The sequence below is a fragment of the Xiphophorus maculatus genome, chromosome 18, assembly GCF_002775205.1.
Source record: "Xiphophorus maculatus strain JP 163 A chromosome 18, X_maculatus-5.0-male, whole genome shotgun sequence".
Classification (NCBI taxonomy): Eukaryota; Metazoa; Chordata; class Actinopteri; order Cyprinodontiformes; family Poeciliidae; genus Xiphophorus; species Xiphophorus maculatus.
Genome location: NC_036460.1, coordinates 17,654,475 through 17,674,966, shown reverse-complemented (window position 1 = coordinate 17,674,966; position 20,492 = coordinate 17,654,475). Strand labels below are relative to the sequence as shown.

Genomic DNA, 20,492 nt, shown 5'->3' with positions numbered 1-20,492 from the left:
AGAACATGTATCTTTTAACACAATGTTGGACAGAGCTGTTTATTGAAAGCACCACCCCAGCTTACTGCCCTGTAATACAGCAGCTTGTCAGAGATGATCGGTAGCTTTGTGATCAGGTTGTCAGGTTTGGTTAATTTACAAACTGATTATTTAAAGCAGAATGTACTACAACAAAACATTTGATCTTCTTAATGTATCTTAACTCATTAACTCAGGTTATAATAATAATGGAATTATTCCATTATAATAATTCTATAATATTCATGTCTGCCACATATCACATATGTATAAATAAAACAACCACTTCACTACGCCCTCTCTTATTGCACACAGGCCTATCACATGAAAATAATTAAATCCACCAAGTGTCTACTCTTATATGTCTGTTGGTTTAAAAAAGACAATCAACTTAAAATATTTGTCTACTATTTGTTCCCACAGTGTAGAAAGTTTTAGGCTTTCTGTTATTTATGGGAACATAGAGAACAGTCACAGGTCAAAGTTCACACACATAGCCTGCCACAGGTACTGGTGACTGAAGAGGCTATGACTAAAATATATAATTTCTCTTAAAAATATAAACCAAATAGACTGTTGCACTATCTATTTGAATTTGGCAGATCAAATAAAATCTGCATTAGTTAGACAATAATTACACATACCTCATATTAGTAGCGTTCAGTAGTATAAATACTGTGTATGCTAATGGAGCGCTGTCACCGTCAGGATCCAGTTGCAACATAAGAGTTTTTGTTCAAAAAATTGCAGGACCCTTCCTCTGTGAATAAATTGCACTTTTAATTTTGCAGCTCCCCCTCTTGGTCAAAGAATGTTATTACTCCGAGGTATATTGCTGCAGCCAGTCCAGCTTAAATCCTTGACCCACTGGCCCTCTCTGGTGACCCGTACCTTCACAGGGTCGAACCTCCAGAACCGTTGATTTTTGAACAGGTAAAGTCGGCCGTCTGGACGGGTCAGCGCCCCGTTGGTGCCCTGCGGCAGGCCGGTCCAGTCTGTCAGCCGGCGGGGATAATAGGGCTCCTGGCGAAGAGTTTTAAGGTTGAGCACGAAGTAGCGGGAGCCCTTGAAGAGCACCATGTGACCCAGAGGGGTGTAGTAAAAAGCACAGTCCAGGCGGCGAGGCAGACCCAGAACCTTGTTCTGCATGGGGAACCCCGGGTCCAGCACAGTCCCCGTGTAACGCCACATCCGCTTCCCTGCAGGACAAAACACACTAAGTTCATGATAGTCAGATGTTTTTTTTGTTTTTTGTGTCATTATGTCACAAAAGAAAATCTTAAAAGTGTGATGTGCATTTTTTATTAGTCCCATGTTCTCTGATACACCTAAATAAAATGTAATACAATGACCTAGTCAACTAATTAGCTAGCAGGTCTAATCAAGCAGACTATGAAATGTTTGCTTACATTAGTGGACAAAAAAATATGGAACTCAAATGAGCACAGCAGAAAAGTCAGGGAGAAAATGTAAAAACAGGTTAAGGTTAGTAAGCAATAGACCAGCTGTCCACCTAAACATGACGTGCTGAGAGAGGAGATTATTAATAAAAGTAGCTGAAAGACTTATGGTAACCCAGGAGGAAGAGCAAATATTCACAATTCAGGAGGAAGATTCTGCTGACCAAATCTCTCACATTAATTGTTGAGTGAAAGTTATAAGAAGTCCTGTTAGCTAGTTGGCTACAAGTCTTAGTGGATACAGAAAACATAAGAAAGAAGGTTTAATAAAAATGCTCTTCAGATTTTTATTTCTGAAAAGATTTTGTGCTTCTTAGTTTTGGTCCCTCACCCAAAATCCCAATGAAATATACTGATACTAAAAAGTTCGTGGAGTATGAATACTTTCACAAGGTACTGTGGATGACTTCTCGCCATGGAGGCTGTTTGGGGTACAGTATTAAACAGAAATACAATGTACCACATAAGAGCTTGAATTAGACTTTGAGAGAGCTTTAGTTGCTAATAGAAAACCTATTTCCATGCAGCAGATGAGGGGACATTGATGAGACAAGTCTTTGGCACGCTGCGGGACACTTACGGAGCTTCAAACGATTCATTAGCCTTCAGCACAAAGAAGACGCTAATTAAAATCCACGGCTGAAGCTCCAGAGCAGCATGCTCTTTAAATAGCATTTCACTCCTTAAATGACCCCATCAGAATCTATTTTTGGGACCTGTATCACATATGTGTTGGCAGTCAGCAGGTTAGGTGAAGTATGGGTCCAATTAATGAGCTCAGTGGAGCAGCACCTTTGAAAAAATACCACTTGGAGTCCAGAGGGGAAAAGGCAGCAGCTTCTATCGCCCGAGGGAGGCCAGGCCAGCGCTGGCGGATGAGGAGCGGGTCGCTCACGCTGCCTTCGGCCGATACCGTCCAGAACCGGCTGCCCCTGAACACCAGTACTGTCTGCTTCTCATCTGGACACACGTAATGACAAGAAATAAAGCATTTTACATTAAAACAGACACAAAATCCAGTCCTTTTGCGCAATATTTCATCTGGACCTCACCCACAGTGATGGCATCAAAGACCCCCTGGCAGTACAGAGGCAGTCCTGGGTTCTGGTTCTGGAGCTCGGTGAACTCCCACTCCTGCAGCGCGGCGTGTAATACCCGTCCAGGCAACCTCACAGGGAGATTATCCAACGGTTTCCCTGAAAGCAGAAGCAAAGCCACCCGTCGGTCAAAGTGAAGGCGTCAGACAGGACAGGAGGAATCCGTCTGATGCCACTTTAATGACAGTGCTGAAAATTCTCAGGACTCTTTGGGTTTGTCTCATTTCCCCTCTGTGTTAGATGCAATTAAAAGGGTTTTATAAATCAGATGCTATGGGAGATCAAACAAGCAGTAAATCCAAGTGGGAGACTAGGAGAATGCTAACATTTAAATTGTTCCTTACAGGATGTGGTGAAGTCGATGTAAATCAATGGATCACGTCGTACAGCGCAGGAAATAAACACAAGACTTTAGATAAAGCACACAGTGGAATCCTGAACAAATCAGTTTTAGTGTAACACTAAAAGGTCTTCTATCCAAGGTCTTTAGGGTTTATAACTTTATAATAGACGCTTGCCTGCAAATGAAGGCATTGAGAACAAAACGAACAGAACAAGGCCACAAGTAAACAATGGCTGCTTGAGCTTGATTATAGTCATTTTGTTGGCAAAGAGTTGGGCAAATATTTGCGTGAGAGTCGGATAAGATCAGCATCCCAATGAACTGAAGGAAGACTGCAGGAAAAATAGATGAATACACACCACAATGGATGGCAGGACAGAGATAAGGTCTGGAAGTTGGACTTCGCTCAAACATAAAAACGCTCTCGTAGACGAAATGTTTTCAGAAACTTTCCTGGTGAAATCTTTTTTAAAGCAGTACATTATTTTCCAAAATTCACTCTTTGTTTTAGATGTTTGGATGTTAAGATGTATATGAAATTGTTGAGGAAGTTTCCCAACTCTTGAAGAATGTTGTGCCACGAGAAGAGAAGCTGCAGCGTTTGTGGATACAGTTGCATGATGTGTTCACTGACCATGGGTTGTTGTACCGTTTCTGAGCCCCGAACAGAATAATTTTAATTCTGAATAGACCAGAGACTGAATAACTTTATCATTAAAGGCACCGGTAAGAACTAGATGAGTCTTTTGTTAGCTATGAACATCAGTTATTTTTAATGAGAGGCCCTATCAACATTTTTATAGTCCTATTTGAATAAAATATGTTCAAAGCAACAATTTATTCATCGTATTCCAGGTTAAGAAGACCTTATTAATGCTGACTGATTCATTCTGCCATAAACATGCTTCTCCTGGACCTGCAGGATAGCAGCAAGTCAGAGCAGCAGGAAAGGTTCACTCACAAACACTATTACACCTGGCTGAAGGTTTTTCTGCAGCGCCAGCAGTCCTGTCTGTATCTGTGTGAGAAGCTGCTTGACATTTACGTGGGAGCAGCTGCAGAAATTACAGCCACAGGGTAGAAATTAGCACAGATGAGTTTGCGGGGGGGAAAAATCCAGCTGCAGTTTGCTAAGCTACACCTGAGTGGCAAACAATAAAAATTATTAGGAAGCAAAAAGACAGCAAAATTGTAAAGACTAATCACTGTATTTTGCTGTTTTTTGAGTAAGTTTGGGTGAGGGATGCTTCTGAATCTAATTCAAGAAGCTGAGAACAAAATGTGTCCAGAGGCTAAGCAGATGGGACTGCTCAGATAAGTAGAAAGGGAGGCATCCAAAGACGGCCTGCCTGCGAGCTTCTCCTGAGCCCAATCTCAAGTTCAGAGCTGCATTATACAAATGACTGTCAGACTGTCCTGCAGGCATGAAGGCATTCCTGCAGAGTGTAGCTGCTGTGCACCTGAGGCTCAGGGTCAAAGCAGAGAAAGATCTCACAGATTCAAGAGCAACGCCTGATCCCAGAGGTGACCAAGGAACTGTGTTTGGTGTGAAAAGACACGATGATGTGTTCTTGTTTGTTCCAAATGTTGCAATGAATCCATTTCCCAAGAAGGTGGGAAAAAAAACAACAATGCAGAACGACGCATGTGGAAACCTGCCTTTGAACATGCCAGGATTTACGGCACACTCCCTGGAAACAAAAAACTGTTATACAGACACACGCATAGTCATGAGGAGATACTGCTACAGCAGTCATTTATCACAACAGAGCTGACAGGAACTGCCAGAGAAACGCTGGGTAACGATGAGACACAAACAGGCCTCTGAGTGTGTTAAATGAATCTCGCAGTATTAAATCTGCGTAAGACAGGTCAGAGAGCGAACCCCATCCTGCTATAAAGATAAACTCAGCACAGAGAGGGGATGTTGTGGTTTGGATTAGAAGCTGTTCCCATGTTTGCCAGGAATTCAGAAAAACTTACAGACTGCAGAAAGTCCTCTGCTCTTCGCATCAGGCCTCTCGGTTGTTGCATTAAAGCTGTGAGGTTGATTACACAAAGGCTCTGAATGTGTACAATTAATCACTGTGAGCCAAACAGAAGTCAGCTTTCAACTATTTCTCATTTTCAACCCGTTTGCGAAAACAAGTTCAAAGTGAATTGCCATAAATATGCCGCTTCTGCTCACACCTGATAGACTCCTCACTATATCCCCATTATGGAGTCACAACACAACAGGCAGCTTTGATAATATCTAAAAACACAAAAGAGTGCACAAAGTTTAACTTTAAGTCTAACTTATGCTTAGGTATATTGCTGTGCATAAAGTTGGAATCATTGTCACTGGGATCATTGATGATGAAACACCAAGCTGTGTCCAAGTTTCAACCATTCAGCTCAAGTAGAAGAAGAAGAAATTTATGACCCAGCTGTGTTTACAGCTTTATAATAAATTCTAGCAATTTGTCCACAAAAAGTGGACTCTTTCTGTATCCATGGATACACAAAGAGCTTGTTTTCTATTGCTAGGAGACATTTGTCATATATTATTTATCTACTTATTTTGGAATATGTGTATGTGTGTGTAACTGTAGTGAAAGCTCACTCTAAATTCAAACTTTTGTACCATTACTGTACAGCATACAGTCATTGTAAGGATTTACAGTGTACAGTCATTCCCCTCTGAACAAAAAACCCCCAAAAGGACATTTATATCTAGAATAAATGCATGTAAACCTCTGACATCATCTGTGTGCAGCCAGTCGCTGTCTGACCCTTTCTTGCCCGGTCCAATCCTAATTTAATGAGTGGCATTACAAAAGGATTATTCTACACCAGGGTCTCCTCAAAGACAGTCTGCTTTCATAACCGTTATGGGTTCCATCCTTTGTTATGTCCTTGAAGCCAGACAGATTTGTCATTCGGACATTGAATCTCCACCCACCCCACCCTCGCGTCACAGAGCGAACATGTGCTCACCGTACAGCTGCTGCACTGCAAGGATGTCGTCCCAGCTCAGGACCAGGCGGCGGCCCAGCTTCCTGTAGTACGGAGACATCAGAGCATGCCGCACAGGGGAGTGCTCCAGGCCCAGAGTGTGACCGATCTCATGGGCGGTCACCATGAACAAGTTGTGGCCCTTGTGTCCATTCAGCGTCCATCTCTCCGCCATGTCGAAGTGGGCTTCTCCTCTGCGAGGCAGGAAGGCGTGAGCCAACGTCCCACCTGAATGTCAGACATGAGACGGTTGCATATTTACTGCGTTACAGCCGACTACTGCACCCGCACAGACCGGTTCGTATCTGACTGGTGCTGCAAACTGTTATTGTACAATTTGTTTAACATTAACAAGGGTACAATAGGCTTGAGATTTTTATTTGTTTTTAATTTGTAGCTTCTAATGTGTTTGCTGTTCTAATAAATGGAAACTTTATTTTCCTTAAAGTGAGATCTTAAGCACGGAGACACACAAACACACATACGCGCACCCAAACACACACCTCCATCCATCCATCCATTTTCTGGTCACCCTTTGTCCCTAATGGGGTCGGGAGGGTTGCTGGTGCCTACCTCCAGCTACGTTCTGGGCGGGAGGCGGGGTACACCCTGGACAGGTCGCCAGTCTGTCGCAGGGCAACACAAAGACATACAGGACAAACAACCATTCACACACACACTCATCTCTAGGGAGAATTTAGATAGACCAATTAACCTAACAGTCATGTTTTTGGACTGTGGGAGGAAGCCGGAGTACCCGGAGAGAACCCACGCATGCACAGGGAGAACATGCAAACTCCATGCAGAAAGACCCGGGCCGGGAATCGAACCCAGGACCTTCTTGTTGCAAGGCAACAGTGCTACCAACTGCGCCACTGTGCACACCTATCAATTGATGATTTAGAGAGGCCAATTAACCTGCGCTGGACTGTGGGAGGAAGTCAGAGCACCTGGAGAAAACCAAAGCATTTGCAGGTTCACTGGTGGTTCCTAGATTTACCGCTGGCTGAAGTTTTTTCTGTCTGTAGAAGTGAGAGAAGCTGCTTGACACCCTGTCTCCCTTTAAAACTAGACTTTCCATTTTTGACTAAGTTTATAATTAGCTTCGTTGGGTTATCCTGAGCATAATGACATAGTTTCCTTGCTCTGATACTTTTTCCTACTACTCTCCAATCATGCATTGTCTCCAGATACTGCTGACATTAACTGTAATCCTCCCAGCAGCTGTTAGACTCTATAACCATCGCTGCTCCCACCGAACTCAATAAGTGTTTACATCATGGATATTGTTTACTTTTCATGTAATGTAAATAGTTTTCTCCTTTAATGCATAAGCACACATGCAGATTATTTACAGCTTTAAAAAACGATTCTACTCAATTACACAGTCCTTGTATCAGAGTACACTATTTCTGATAACTGAATGTTTAAGTTATGATCTCGTCCTCAAGGTACTGTACGTTATTCTTAATCGTGTTTGTTGTCTGGCTTCATATATTTTTAATAGTCTTATCTTTGTGTGAACCTACATGTCACATTGCTGCTGTTTCATGCAAATTTCCCCAATGTGAGTCAATAAGGGACATTTCTATTCAATTTTTTTGTTGTGAATAAATAAACTGAATCTAAAACTGATTGTAAAGGAAAGGACTGAAGTTACGCTGTGGATTGAGCTCTTTATGCAGGATTAAAAGAGAAATGCTAAAGGATTATGCCTGTGTTTGGTATTTGAGGGTCAAGTATCACTGAGCTGGACTAATTAGATCTATTTTGTTCCCGGCCTGTAGTCACATGTAATAAATATTTAGCAAGAGTTACTTCTGTGTGCCACTTTGTAGGAATGAGCTCAAACCACACATTAACCTGGTGACTGTACAATATTATACAGTATATATGTAAACAAATTAATTTGCTTCTTTAATGTTATTTTAGAATAAGGTTACTATGTTTACTGAACAAACTATTAATGATAATAACAATAAATTTGAAATCAAAGCGCCATATTTGTTTTGTTCAGGCTGTGACCCCGACCTGGTCCATCAAAGGCATTACTGGCCCCGTCGTTGTGGTCCCCCTCATAAAAAGCCAGCCGAATGTCTGCGGGGCCCTCGGGGGCCTCCCGGAACACCAGGTCAGACACGTTACTCCAAAGCTGGAAAGCAGTTCGCACTGCCAGCCGGACGGAGCCCAGAGACAGGTGGCGCGGCCAGTTCACTATCTGGTAGGTCAGCTGTCGTTTGTACCACTTCTCAGCTGCAAAACAAACAACAAACAGATGTAAATGATGGATGGATGCAGGCAGTCATGTTAGGCATAATTTGGCAAAATGCTATCAATATGATTATTATTGAAAATGCAATTGAAAATACATCAACCAGCTTTAGTGGTGTGCATGCGTTACTGTGGTGATGAGATGAATAGTCTGAAAGGAGCTAAAGTGAGACCTGTAGAGTCTAAGGCGTAGCGCTTGTACTACTTTTCCACCAGCTGGCTTTCCAGTTTACTTTGCCAAAATATTTTCTCTCCTGAGAGGAAATTACTGCAATATCATTGTGACTGGATGATGAGTGGGCTTCAGTAGTTTGGAAATAGGCTTACAACTCTTCCCAGATTTATGTGAAATTGCTTTTTAAAGCTCAATCCTGATGTATTTCCCTCTTGACACATGTATGCTTCAGAACAGCAGACAGCCAAAATGTTCATAGTCAGTCAAATTTGCTGATGATCATCTAATAAGAGGTCTTTAATTAACAGCGCTTGGCTGCTTCTTTTTTTTCCTTTCTTAAATGCAGTTTAGGCAGGTATGGTGTACTTATTTTCTCCCAGGACTGTTTTGATATTAATGGAAATTTCATTTTCCTCTTGTTGTATGCAAAATTATGGTAGGTTTAGTCCTTTTTAATGGAAAGGACTGTCCAGAATATATCAAATGGTAAAAAGTAATAAATCTGTATCTAACTGCCTAGAAGAGTAAGTCATCTACTGAGTGAAACAAACATGTTACAATATAGAAAAATCACCAGAATCCAAAACAAATATTATACAATCAAATAATCACTGACTTAAACTAATACAGATAATTTCCCAGGGACAATATTACTACATTTATTTTAGTTTACCTCCTTTTATGCAAACTGATTGAATTCCTTTATCTATTTGGATTTTGTCACACTTTCTACAACACAATTAACAGAATTTGGAAAACGACTCTTTGTACATGTTTTCTTACTCATATAAAGTTATAGTAGTCAAGTTCTATTGAAGTTTTAGTAAATTCACAGGTTTTAACATATTTAAATAATCTTAAGAACATATTCAAGGATTGTGAAAATGCTTGCCTTAAGAGCTTTCACCCCCCCCCCCGCCAAGTTTCTCATTCATATAACAATCCAGTGTGAATCTTCAGGAAATGTTTCCTGGAGGTTCCCTGAAGGTAGCCGCCTGCTTTCGTTCATGTCTTCAATTAAACATTCCTTCTTCAGGCTCCTATTTGAAGAAGATGAACAGGCTGTGTGAAAATCACAGGATGTTACCCATGTCAGCTTCCAGCTGAGTAAACGATCAAAGTCCCGGCTCGACTAAACGTTTGACCTCAACACGAGTCTGTGGTTTCTGCGCTTGGACTTAATTACACGTGTCGCTGGCTTCTCACATTTGTTCAGTGACAGAAAAATACAGGGTGAAATGAAACCAATCTTTAATTTACTTGTCGTCTAATCTGTTGTGTCCACACAATTACACAATGTAGCCATGTGGAGTCAAAGCTGATATAAGAGCAAACACTCATTAGGTAATATAAGTGTTTCAGGAGATCTAGCTGCTGGTTTATTCAGAGGAAGGAGGGAAGCATCTTCACAGACGTGCACCTGTTCAACTGCTTGTTAACAGAAATAGGAGGACAGTTAAACGCGTGGCAGCAACTCGCTGCGTTGCGGCATCTGGATGTGGAGGAGTCAACTTGCTAAGGTTTGAGACAAGAATCACGAGAATGAGAAATTAAGAATGAGATCAATCTACACCCAAAACACGATCAAATCTGTAAACAATGTTTCTGACACTTTGTTGAATCTATGCCTCGAAGACCTAAGGCAGCTCTGAAGGTCAAAGAAGGCCCAACACAGTACGGCGAGTCTACATTGATTTTGCACTTCCTCTTAATCCTTTAATACTCGCAACATGCATTTCACCCTAGAGTCCCAAGATTATCCTGTTGGAGGTTTTTGTTGTAACAAAGCTTTCAGCGGAAAGTCAGTGAGAGAGACATCACCTGAATGTAACAGCATGTAAGCCCTGCAAGGTGAACACTTTCTGAATCTGAACAAAAGGTAGTTTCAACTAAATCTGCTGCAAATTTGCACTTCCGATCGTAACAGGCATTAAGGGTTCGCACGTACTTTCTGAAGAGGTAGTTTGTCTATAAATTGGCTTCCTAAATCATGCATGTTTACACTTGTCAAAAATATATTTAAATGCAGGTGGGAAACTATTGTTTATGCAAACAGCCTCCTAAGCCCTGCAGAAAGCTTTGTTGAGCCACGTTTAATGTCATTTGCACATTTTCTGAAACAATGCACAGCAGAAAGGGGATGCAAGTGACCCGCAAGAGTTAAATGAGTATTGCACTCTGCAAATTACAGAGAGGCCCAAACAACACCCCGGAGACTGGAAAATATCTGGATATCTAGAGTCATTAAGGCATGGGTTTGGCAGTGACATCAGTTTGTGTTTCCTTATGAGTAAATACACAAACAAAGACTGTGTCTTAGCAGCAACATGTGTTGGATTGCAGATATTTTGAGTCTTAAAACTATTCAATAGGAGAACTGGGAGTACTCAAGAAAGGTTTGTAAAAGTGATGCTGGATGTTAAAAGAAGGGAATTGTTCCTTTAGAGGTGCTACTGTGGCCCACGTGTTCTCCAGTAAAAGACGATCAAAGAGAAAAACTCCACATTTTCAGTCTCTTTTCTAAGCTCTCAAAAGACTGACTTACATTCAGCCTGCAGCCAGACAGCCTGCAGCCAGACAGCCTGCAGCCAGACAGCATGCGCCGGTCTGCATCCTGAGCTTGGACTCCTCACCATCCCAGACCTCCACAGCACAACTGGTCCCCCGAGAACTTTGGACAAGCCAGGAAGTACAACACACAAAACATTCCAAGACTTCCCTTATGGAAGCAATTACCACGGTGCCCAATATGGCTGAGGTGCAGAAGGGAGCGAGATCGTCCGATAAAGTTATTGTTGTTATTGTGATGGAGCAGAGGGAGTTTGCTTGCAAGCAGCGTTAAGAAACAAGATTTCTCTGACTGCAAGGCCAAACTGTTCAGACTCCGAGGACACATCAGGAGGGTGTTTTGTCTGGGCACCGAGAGTTGATTAAATGTGAGAATTCAAGCAACACTTTAGCAAGAGACCAATGCGCATTTAGGCAAAAATATGACAAAAAGTTATTTCTGAAGTGTAGCTGGAGTCTTCATATTACCAGATTTTTGTCCCTTTTTGTGCACATTTGACTGTTGTGCCAAAAACATTTGCTTTCCTTGATATCCTAAGTTTATTGTCATTAATAGATTCATCCAGTTAGATGGAGTCCTGCTGCAGGAGAAGCTCACAAGTGCTGGAGGGATCATCTTAATAGAGGAGTAAACAGAATTAGCAAAATATGCATTTATTACCACTGATATAATCAACGTAAAACACAATATTTATTCACTATTGAATATAAATATTCGACAGTGAAATATAAAGACATAAGGGATGACTCAGGACTTTTGAACAGGACTACATATCGTTCAGTCCACATCGTAAAGGACACACCTCTGAATAACATGCACACACCTAGTGTGCTTTCATCGCTCGTGAGCCAGGAAGAATGTGAGTTCTGTAAATATTCAACATTCTTCAGGCTGAGGTTTGCTCTTTAATTTCCTGGAAGCTCGGAGCCAGCCAGCAATGTTCCTTCTTGACAAGATCACACCACAGCGGAGAGGATCTGCCTTATCTTAGTATTAATGCAGCTGTCAGCTTCATCTGACAGTGTCCGCAACAGAAGATATATCCTTGTTCTTCAAATATCAACTTCAAATACCAAGAGCAAATGTATTTTCCTAGTATTTTTGTCAACAACAGTATATATTTGATTACTTTCCATAGCTATACATGTTTGCAAAGATATGGTGCAGGCAAAGTGAGAGTGTGAAAATGCCAGTAGAAAAGGCACCATGTTCAGAGGCTTATAAAAAAAACACCTTAAATCAGAAAGTTTAATTTTCTAAGATTAGGATCAAGTGTTCTCCAAATAAATCGCTCTTTGATAACATATATCATAGTATTTTTGAGTGACAAACTCTAGAAATCTTGACAGAAATCAAACTTTGCAAAGCAAAAAAGTGTTGTAATGCACACTGGAGGCAAAGTGAAAGACCATCACTAAACAGAAAACAGACTACCATGAGTAAGGATCTCTTATCTTAAAGCACAGAACATCACTGCCAGTGCATTCGTTTTTGGGTTTTTTGGGGGTTTTTTTCATTTTTTGGTTCTGCCTAAACTTTTGGTCATAATATACAAAATCTTAACTTTAAGAAATCAATGAGACCCAAAAAAAGAGGAGATGGGACATGGATACAAGTAATTTAAGTGACATAGTGATAAAAATACAAAAAAACAGACATTAAGGTATTTAGATATAAAATAGTGTAAATAATGAAACCAATTGAAAGAAACCAAACAATTCACATACCAAATAGAAAGGTAACTGGTATTTTCTGAATAAAATATATTTCAAGTAAAATAAATTAATCTATCATAAAATCCAAACGTTTATTTGTGATTTCTTTTCTTTTGTTACTTTTGGGGTGAACTTAATAGTATTTTAAATTGTGTGTGATTCATTTATTGCTGGAGTGGCATAAAAATACAGTACCTGCCCAAATTATAAAAATATATCTTATTATTGCCAGCTACTGGTATATCCGGTTCTTCAAATTATCACTCTAACGGTGGTTTCTTTTGGAGCTTGATATACTCAGTTACCGTTAGTTAGTTTGATAAGTGTTGTAGTCTGAAATGTTATTATTATTCTAATTAAAGGCTCCTTGTGTGAACCAGAGAATCAAAGATCCCAAATGAGTATTTTAATTCCAACCATTACAACTGTTGTGTTAGCTTAAAGTAACTTTTTGGGACCAAACTACATGTTGTTGGGAATATAAGCAGTACACGGACTTATCTGTCTGTCACAAAATGTGAAAAATGGTATCCTCAAAATAATACTTTTGAAGCTCAAAGGTAAATCTCCATTATTTAAACACGGACTAATTGCTTGAAAAAAGCGAGACTTCTAGCTGTTTCCATTCACTTTTTTTAAACCATCAAATCAGAGTTACTGAGATGGACAGGATTTAAATATGCATCAGAGTGAAAATGTCATAGCAACCAGAGCAGAAATTGCATCTCAGTAAGAAATTAGTTCCTGAAGACTGTCAGAATTGATTTTTGTAATAATGTAGTCATAAGTGGACATGATGCCACAGACGTCCTTATCCTCACTGGACGAATCAACGTAGGAATTTTCACCCTATGCACTCATATTTGAACTGCAGACTCTGCTATCCGTTCTCTAATGATACACATTGTATTACGTATTGAATCCCATAATTCAGGGCTTTAATTGTAACCATATCACTCTGTGGAAACTCTGGCCTGTTTTTTGTTTTTGTATACATTTCTCACCATGCAATATGACATTTCTATTGTGATACTGAATGGTGATAATCTTGACTCTTAGTGTAAGTCAAGATCAGTTAATAAAAACTTTGTCTGAGAGGTTTAACCTGAAGGTGTGAAGGAATCTGCTACGCATTATGTCTCAGGCTAAAATAGAAACACTTCGATAGCGTCCAAAACAGTGAGATATGAGACCATTCCGCCTGTCTGATTTGGGGCCTCTAACGGGCAACCAGTTCAGCAAACAACACAATCCTGTCTCTGAGTTATGTACGTATTTACCAGAGGGAACACTTCAGGTACTGACATGAAGAAGCAGCAGCAAACATCGGCTGCCACTGCAGCGACTGCATTCCCCAAACATTAACTAACGCTGTCAGAGACATGGAGGTATGCAGAGGTTTTGCACCTCATCGGGTTGGAGGCGTGAGCAGCCAGAGAGGGAGTAGGTTGAGTTAGGGCGACGTTTTGCTTCTGGGATGCTGAAAATTTGAATTCACAGACAGACCTTCTCCAGCTGTAGATTGAGCCAGATAGTGTGGGGGGCGGGAATGCCTGTGAAGAAAACTGCAACAGTTATTTCTTGAGTTTGTGTTCGGCTATCGCGTTTCCATCAGCTGGAAATAAATTACACCCTTTACTACCGCATGGAGATTTTCTCTAAATCACCCCAAACTGAGAGAGGGGGAGAGCCAGAGCTCAATTAGTAAAAAAAAAAAAAAGTTTGGCAGAACTCGGCCACACTCTTTAGACATCGATAAACACAGCAGCAGGAAATTGTGATAATCTGTCATTTGTCACAGCGAGAGACGGCAGTTAGAGAGCACAGCTTCCAATATCAGTGAGGAGCGTTCATCCACTCATCATGCACAATAATGTACAATTAACCTGGAGCTTTTAAAGACACATTTGAAATGCTCTTTGCAGTGCGGAGCCACTATAAAACAAAAATCCTTCAGTCATTCCTAAAAAAAAAATGTGTGCAGGAGTTTATATTTATTGTGGATTTTGTGTATTCCAAACAGGGCAGGGATTACTGTCTGCAGTTATGGCTCATGTATTCATATTCACTCCCAGTAATTAGTGGATAAATGCCCTGTTCAAAGGTGCAATTTAACCAAAACACACAATGTGGACAACAATAAGCTTCTGGGATCATTTAACAACTCCTCTTGTCATTATTGGTGGAGATTATTTAAATTAGGTGGTTTCTTGACAGCCTTTTAATCACAGCCCAACATTTGAGTTGAGGTTGGTGCCGACCGGGAAGCAAAATGTCAGTCTTTCATTATCCACCTCAAAAACCAGCTTAACGTGTGTTTGGAATCGTTTTTCAGTTGCAGTTCATTCAAGGTGAAGTTAAGCTAGTCATAGGTAGTCTTACATCTTTATTCTCCCATCTATTCAAGCAATGCAGCACTCCTACTCCTAGGGTTGCGGCATAATACTGCCACTACCATGCAGTATCATACATGGTAGTGCACGATACTGCATGATACTGCACCACTTTGGATTGAAAGTCTCAACTTGACTCATCCAAACACACATTTTTTGTATTTTAGACAAACAGCTGCATCTTTATCTCATCTGCCCAATAAAATCTTCCTTCTGAAGAAATTTTTTTTCATCCGTGTGGATGGCTACGAACTTCCATGAAAGTGTCGATTTCAGAGGAAGTGAACCTTCATGTAAGTGAACCTGACATAACGGTTCACTGACATCAGCCTTTATGTCAGTGTTGAAGAAAATGTTGATAGTGGCCTGGTGTTTTTGTTGTTTTCAGTTTATTATAGACCTGAACCATGTTGGTCCCCATTTTGTCCATTAACATCATCATTCATTTTCCTTTCATCTGTAGATGCAACAAAATGAACATTGTTTAAATGGATAAATCAGACTAACATTAAGCTTTTGGAATAACTGTCCTAAAGTATCCCCTTTGGCCCTGCTTAAAGCAAATAAAATACCGAAAGTATTGAAAATACTGAAAGTCCTGTCTTTTCCAGAAACCAACCATCTCCAATTAACTTCACCATTACTGATAAGAAGAGTGACCCCACACCCAAACAGAATTTTACCAGAACCACTCTGAAGGTAAAAATATGTAAGTTGTCAATGCGCAACTTGCTAAGGAAAATTAAGCAAAATATTACTGGAGGTATTTCTCCCTGGAGCTAAGGATCTACTGCTGTGTTTGAAAAACCTTGCATTTCTCAAAAATCACAGAAACACTGATCAAACAGGGTTAATGACTCCTTGAGGGAAGAAATCTGTAGACTTTCCCAGGATAGAGAAAATGGCTGAACAACTCTGTTTCCAAAACAAGGTGAGACCGCAGATTAAATGTAAATAAAAGCAGTGTTTCATTCTTTTTTTCTGAAGAGTTTCATGTTGCAGATTTGAAGTTAAGAATAAGTTTTGATAGCTGTGACAGAATCAGATTTAAAGCTACGATCCATTATCTGTTGTCTTAACAAATCAGTGAAAACGACTTATGTAATGTTTGATGAAACACTGAAATTATATGAAACATTTTGAAGGAATATTAATTTTAAGTTGGTAAACTATATGAACAATCTTCACTGCTAAACACCTTTCTTTTTTTTTATCATGAGAGTCATGAGATGTTGCAGCACTTTCAACAGCATGAAACAATTTTTCAGGTCCTTTCTTGTCCCGGTCTTATCTTGTTTTGAGACCTCAATTGAGCATATAGTTTAAAAAAATGTTTGACAGATTAAGATGAGTATTAGCATTAAATGAATCCCTGCTGTGTTTTGTTGAAAATATTTTACAAAGAACGATTCATTTGTGGCATGATTGCTGCTAAACGCCAGAAGCTTTTCAGTCGGTATCTAGCGGCTTTATTTACAACCCTCAACTCTGTTTAGTGCTTTATTAAGGTGGGACCTCCCAGTTAACTGTTGGTCTGTTTAAAACCAAAAAAGGACACACACACACACACACCTCCAGAGAACAGCTCTTTATCTTCTTAGATATTCTACATAAACATGCCTCTAATTCTTCACCAGTATCACATCTCAAAGGTTTGAAGATTTAACAAATTACCTTGGTCTGCAGAGCGCCTCCTGCGGTGCTGCAGTTGTCTTTTCCCAGTAAAGATGACATTCACCCTCTGGGCCCAGACCTGTTGGCTGCCCTCATCTGACACCCCACAGCGGGGCTCTGCCATCTGCCTCAAGGTGGCGCTGTCAAGTTGCCCTGTGATAGGGAGACGGGAGAGCCACTGGTACTCTCTGCAGAGAGAGGAAACCACTTCTCAGTGTTGGAAATGCAATCATTAGGCCATCAATGTGCAAATCACAAAGCAAATCTATCTAAGCTGTCATGGTGGGCAAAGTTTTCTACTCTGCTCTCGGTTGGTAGCACAGAGAGGTTCGTAATATTCCTGAATGGTTCAGAGAGGGTTCAGGACATGATCCCAGTGCAGACATGGGGGAGTGTTTTACGGCCCTGTGGTGTCATGCAGTCCTGAGGCCGGTCCCACTCCAGGCAAACCCTCACACTGATGAGGAGCACCGAACAAGAGCAGCGGCTCGAACGCAGGTGCAATGAAATGACAAACTCTCATACACTCATTAGAGACCCAACTTTAACATCACTCACCTGACAGCTGATTGCACTTCAACTGCATTGTGAATCTGGTGCTCATGATGGAGATAGCCATACTTCTCCAGAAAATCCTGCAACGGCAGAAACAATTATTCTGTTTGCCAATGTAATTACTTATGATGTTTTTAGTTTTTACTTAAAGTAAATCAATAAGAATATACATCACGACAGACATGTGATAAATATCAATACATAATATGTGTGATAGAATATTCAATACTTTCACTGGACTCCAATCCAGAACAGCACAGCATTCTGGGAGCTATTGGCAGAGGAAAGGCTTTAGCTGCCTAAATATTTCACAAAAAAACATGATTTGAAGTGGCGTCATTCCCGTCGCTTGGCGCCCTAGAGAGCACACCAACATCTCTAGCCATACACAGAAGTTGGTTGGTGTCATCAACTAACTCACTCTTGCTCTGGTAACCTAGCAACAACCTGTTGAGTAACTTGCCGGCAGCAGTTACGAGCACCATTTGTCATAACTGCTTAAAAACAATGACATGGAGTGAAAACTGGATAAAACAGGAAAGGCCATGACATCAGGTCAGATGTTTAAAACAAAAAAAACTAATCAATAATTATCGATATCGACTGATATCAAACTTTTATACCGTAACATGTTTTTCAGCCCTAAAAAACACGCACATTTTTTTGTTGTTGTTGTTGATCCACAGTATATTATTTGATATCTTCATAATAGGGACCACCCGTACACCTAAAAACCCCTGAGGTGTCCCTAAAATCCAGAGGTATTATTTGGAAAGTATTTCCTCCAAAGAGGGAACTCAAGAGGAGCTCCAGAGTTTGACACAAAGGATACATGTTTCAAATGACGCCACGGGGAACAAGACAACAGATGTTGCATGCGAGTTTATGATTGACCATAATTTGATAGCTATAGGTGCATGCAGGAGATTTCATGTTCAGACAACTGCAGCCACAACAGTGATTACAGATGTACAGGAGCTGGAGGAGGAAATGAGAATCAGGGAATATGACACATAAGTGTTACGGAAACCAGGAGTGTGAAAGCTTCTTTGTTCCACATGAGACACAAAAATGTCAGGAGGTTTTGCTCCGAGATGAGAGTGAGATTAGCTCTCTCTGCTCATGTCTATAAGCAGAGTGATACAAATTAATCAACCTGCTATATCACTTTATTTCTACTATACACTTACCATCAATTCTGGGACAAAAGATTGACTTTGATGAAAAGTAATATCTGAAATTTTGTCTGTGCATTTAAACTGAAAAGCAGTGTGTGTCTTATGATTTTATTGGTATAATTTACTTACTATTTGTCTCATCATAATTACAAACTGGACTTTTATTAGATTTTCTGTGATCAACCAACACAAACTGGTGCATAACTCTTGGGTAAATAATGCAAAGTTGTATATACATGCATACATATACAAATATAGTGTATCCATTTGGTACACATGAACAAAAGTTGTTGCATGCAACAATGCTCTTTGGTACATTTGTTTCTAAGGGAGTCTGAATTTTAACTGCATGGCTTGTCCTGATGTTGCTCTAAACACTACAGCTGTAGCATTCACAAATCCCTGAGTTGATACTTTACCAGACATTTAATGGAACATTTACTGTAGATATAAAACTTATTTTTTTCTTCTGATTTAAAGCAACAAATAAATATGTAGGAAAGTACATCATGCTCTCTGTTAGGCAGCACTGTGAAGGATCTGTGATGATGTCTGCTTGTTTGTCTTCCAAAACTTGTACAATCCTTGATAGAATCAAACAATTTTCAATAAAAAATCTGATGCATTCTGCCAGTAAGCTAATTATGGATTAGCTGAGTCTTTCCACTGAAAAATGAATCAAAACCAAATTGTAAAATAAACAGCAAAGGTTCGTCACACACAAAATCAACTGTTCTCCACAATTCCCAGACCTAAATCCTAAAGAAAACCTGTTGAGTTGAATAAAATTGTCCTACTGTCTGAAGAGACAAAGGAGAAAGTACCAAGCCATAATTGTGCCACATGAAATGTTGTTAAAAACATTGAATTTGTTCAACCAGTCCCAAAAATTTGTTCAATAAAGATTAGATTTTTCTGCCTTGTTGAGACTGTGCAACGTTTGAAAGATTTTTCTTTTTACATTTTTACATGTAGTGTCAAAAAAATATGGTCAACCTTGTGTTCCTCCAGGACGAAAATGAAATTAGTGAGGTGAATTCCCATCGACTCCTTAAGCAGATTTCAAATGTACAAGTTTTCCCCTTAAAGAAGTTAGAGATTTTTTTTTTTCCATACCATGAATTTGCTTTCAGTAAACAAATTTCAACATTACATGGGTCATCGGGTGAGTGAGAGTTCAGTTCAGTACCTCTGGAGCCAGGAGCAGCGGTGATCCCCGGGCGGTGTTGGCGGCCAGCAGCGCTGTCACAGCCAGGACCCAGACCCTCATGTCCCGCCCGGAGGTCGGCGGCTCAAGGCGGGATGAGCACACCGTCAGCACAGCGCGCATTTCTGCTCAACGCCCGCTGGTCTCCTCATGGTTAAATATGCTGTCAGTCCCAGAGAGCTCACACAGCTGATCTGCATCCCTGACAGCGGCTCTGAGCGCTGTGAGAGGAGGAGGAGGAGGAAGAAGAGCACCGCCCCTCTGATCGCTCAGGGCGAAATACCAGCGGGGCAAACAAACACACCGGCTGCTTTAAGACCAAAATTGTTTTTATTTCCCCTTGATTAGTTCAAAGGGCTATCAATGGCATCTGATTTTAATATTTTCATGTCTGGAAAAAATTGGGGATTAAATGGGTTAAGCTCATCAGCAGAACATATTGTCAAACTTTCTGGTAGATATCTGCACTGACTTGATTTCAAGTGATCATCATAGACGGTGGAAATCTCAAGTGGCATCCTGTGCCTCTCCACTTTCTCCAGACTGTCGCCTTGATTTCAAAATAAAAATCCCAAACTTGATGTAGATCATGTCATGAACAAAGTGGGGAGTGGTTCTTAAAGCTGGTTTCAGCTGCTGGCCCACACCTTAAAACCATTCAAATCTCTTAAATGGCCTTTGCTTTAAAGCCTTTCAGTTTTCCACGAATGTGCTTGTGAACATTAAACAGCTTCTTCCATTCATTTGGTGTAAAACAAACATCATTATACTACCTTCACTGTTTGAATTAAATCACTTAACTTTGGTTTCTAAGTCATTTAGATGCACTTGAAAAGGGAA

The 20,492-nt window shown here is 40.4% G+C and overlaps 1 protein-coding gene across 1 annotated transcript; it reads right to left on the bottom strand.

Annotated features, from left to right (window-relative positions):
• Window positions 1-25: 25 nt before the first annotated feature.
• On the bottom strand, window positions 26-19,853 carry mmp28 (matrix metallopeptidase 28). The gene is made up of 8 exons (XM_023351026.1): window positions 19,635-19,853; window positions 17,271-17,347; window positions 16,713-16,900; window positions 7,947-8,168; window positions 5,898-6,143; window positions 2,531-2,674; window positions 2,271-2,438; window positions 26-1,217 (listed from the first exon to the last, which is right to left on the bottom strand). Exons 1-8 carry the CDS (start codon window positions 19,773-19,775, stop codon window positions 823-825), a joined length of 1,581 nt encoding a protein of 526 aa, XP_023206794.1. The 5' UTR covers window positions 19,776-19,853; the 3' UTR covers window positions 26-822.
• Between the last annotated feature and the right edge of the window lie 639 nt (window positions 19,854-20,492).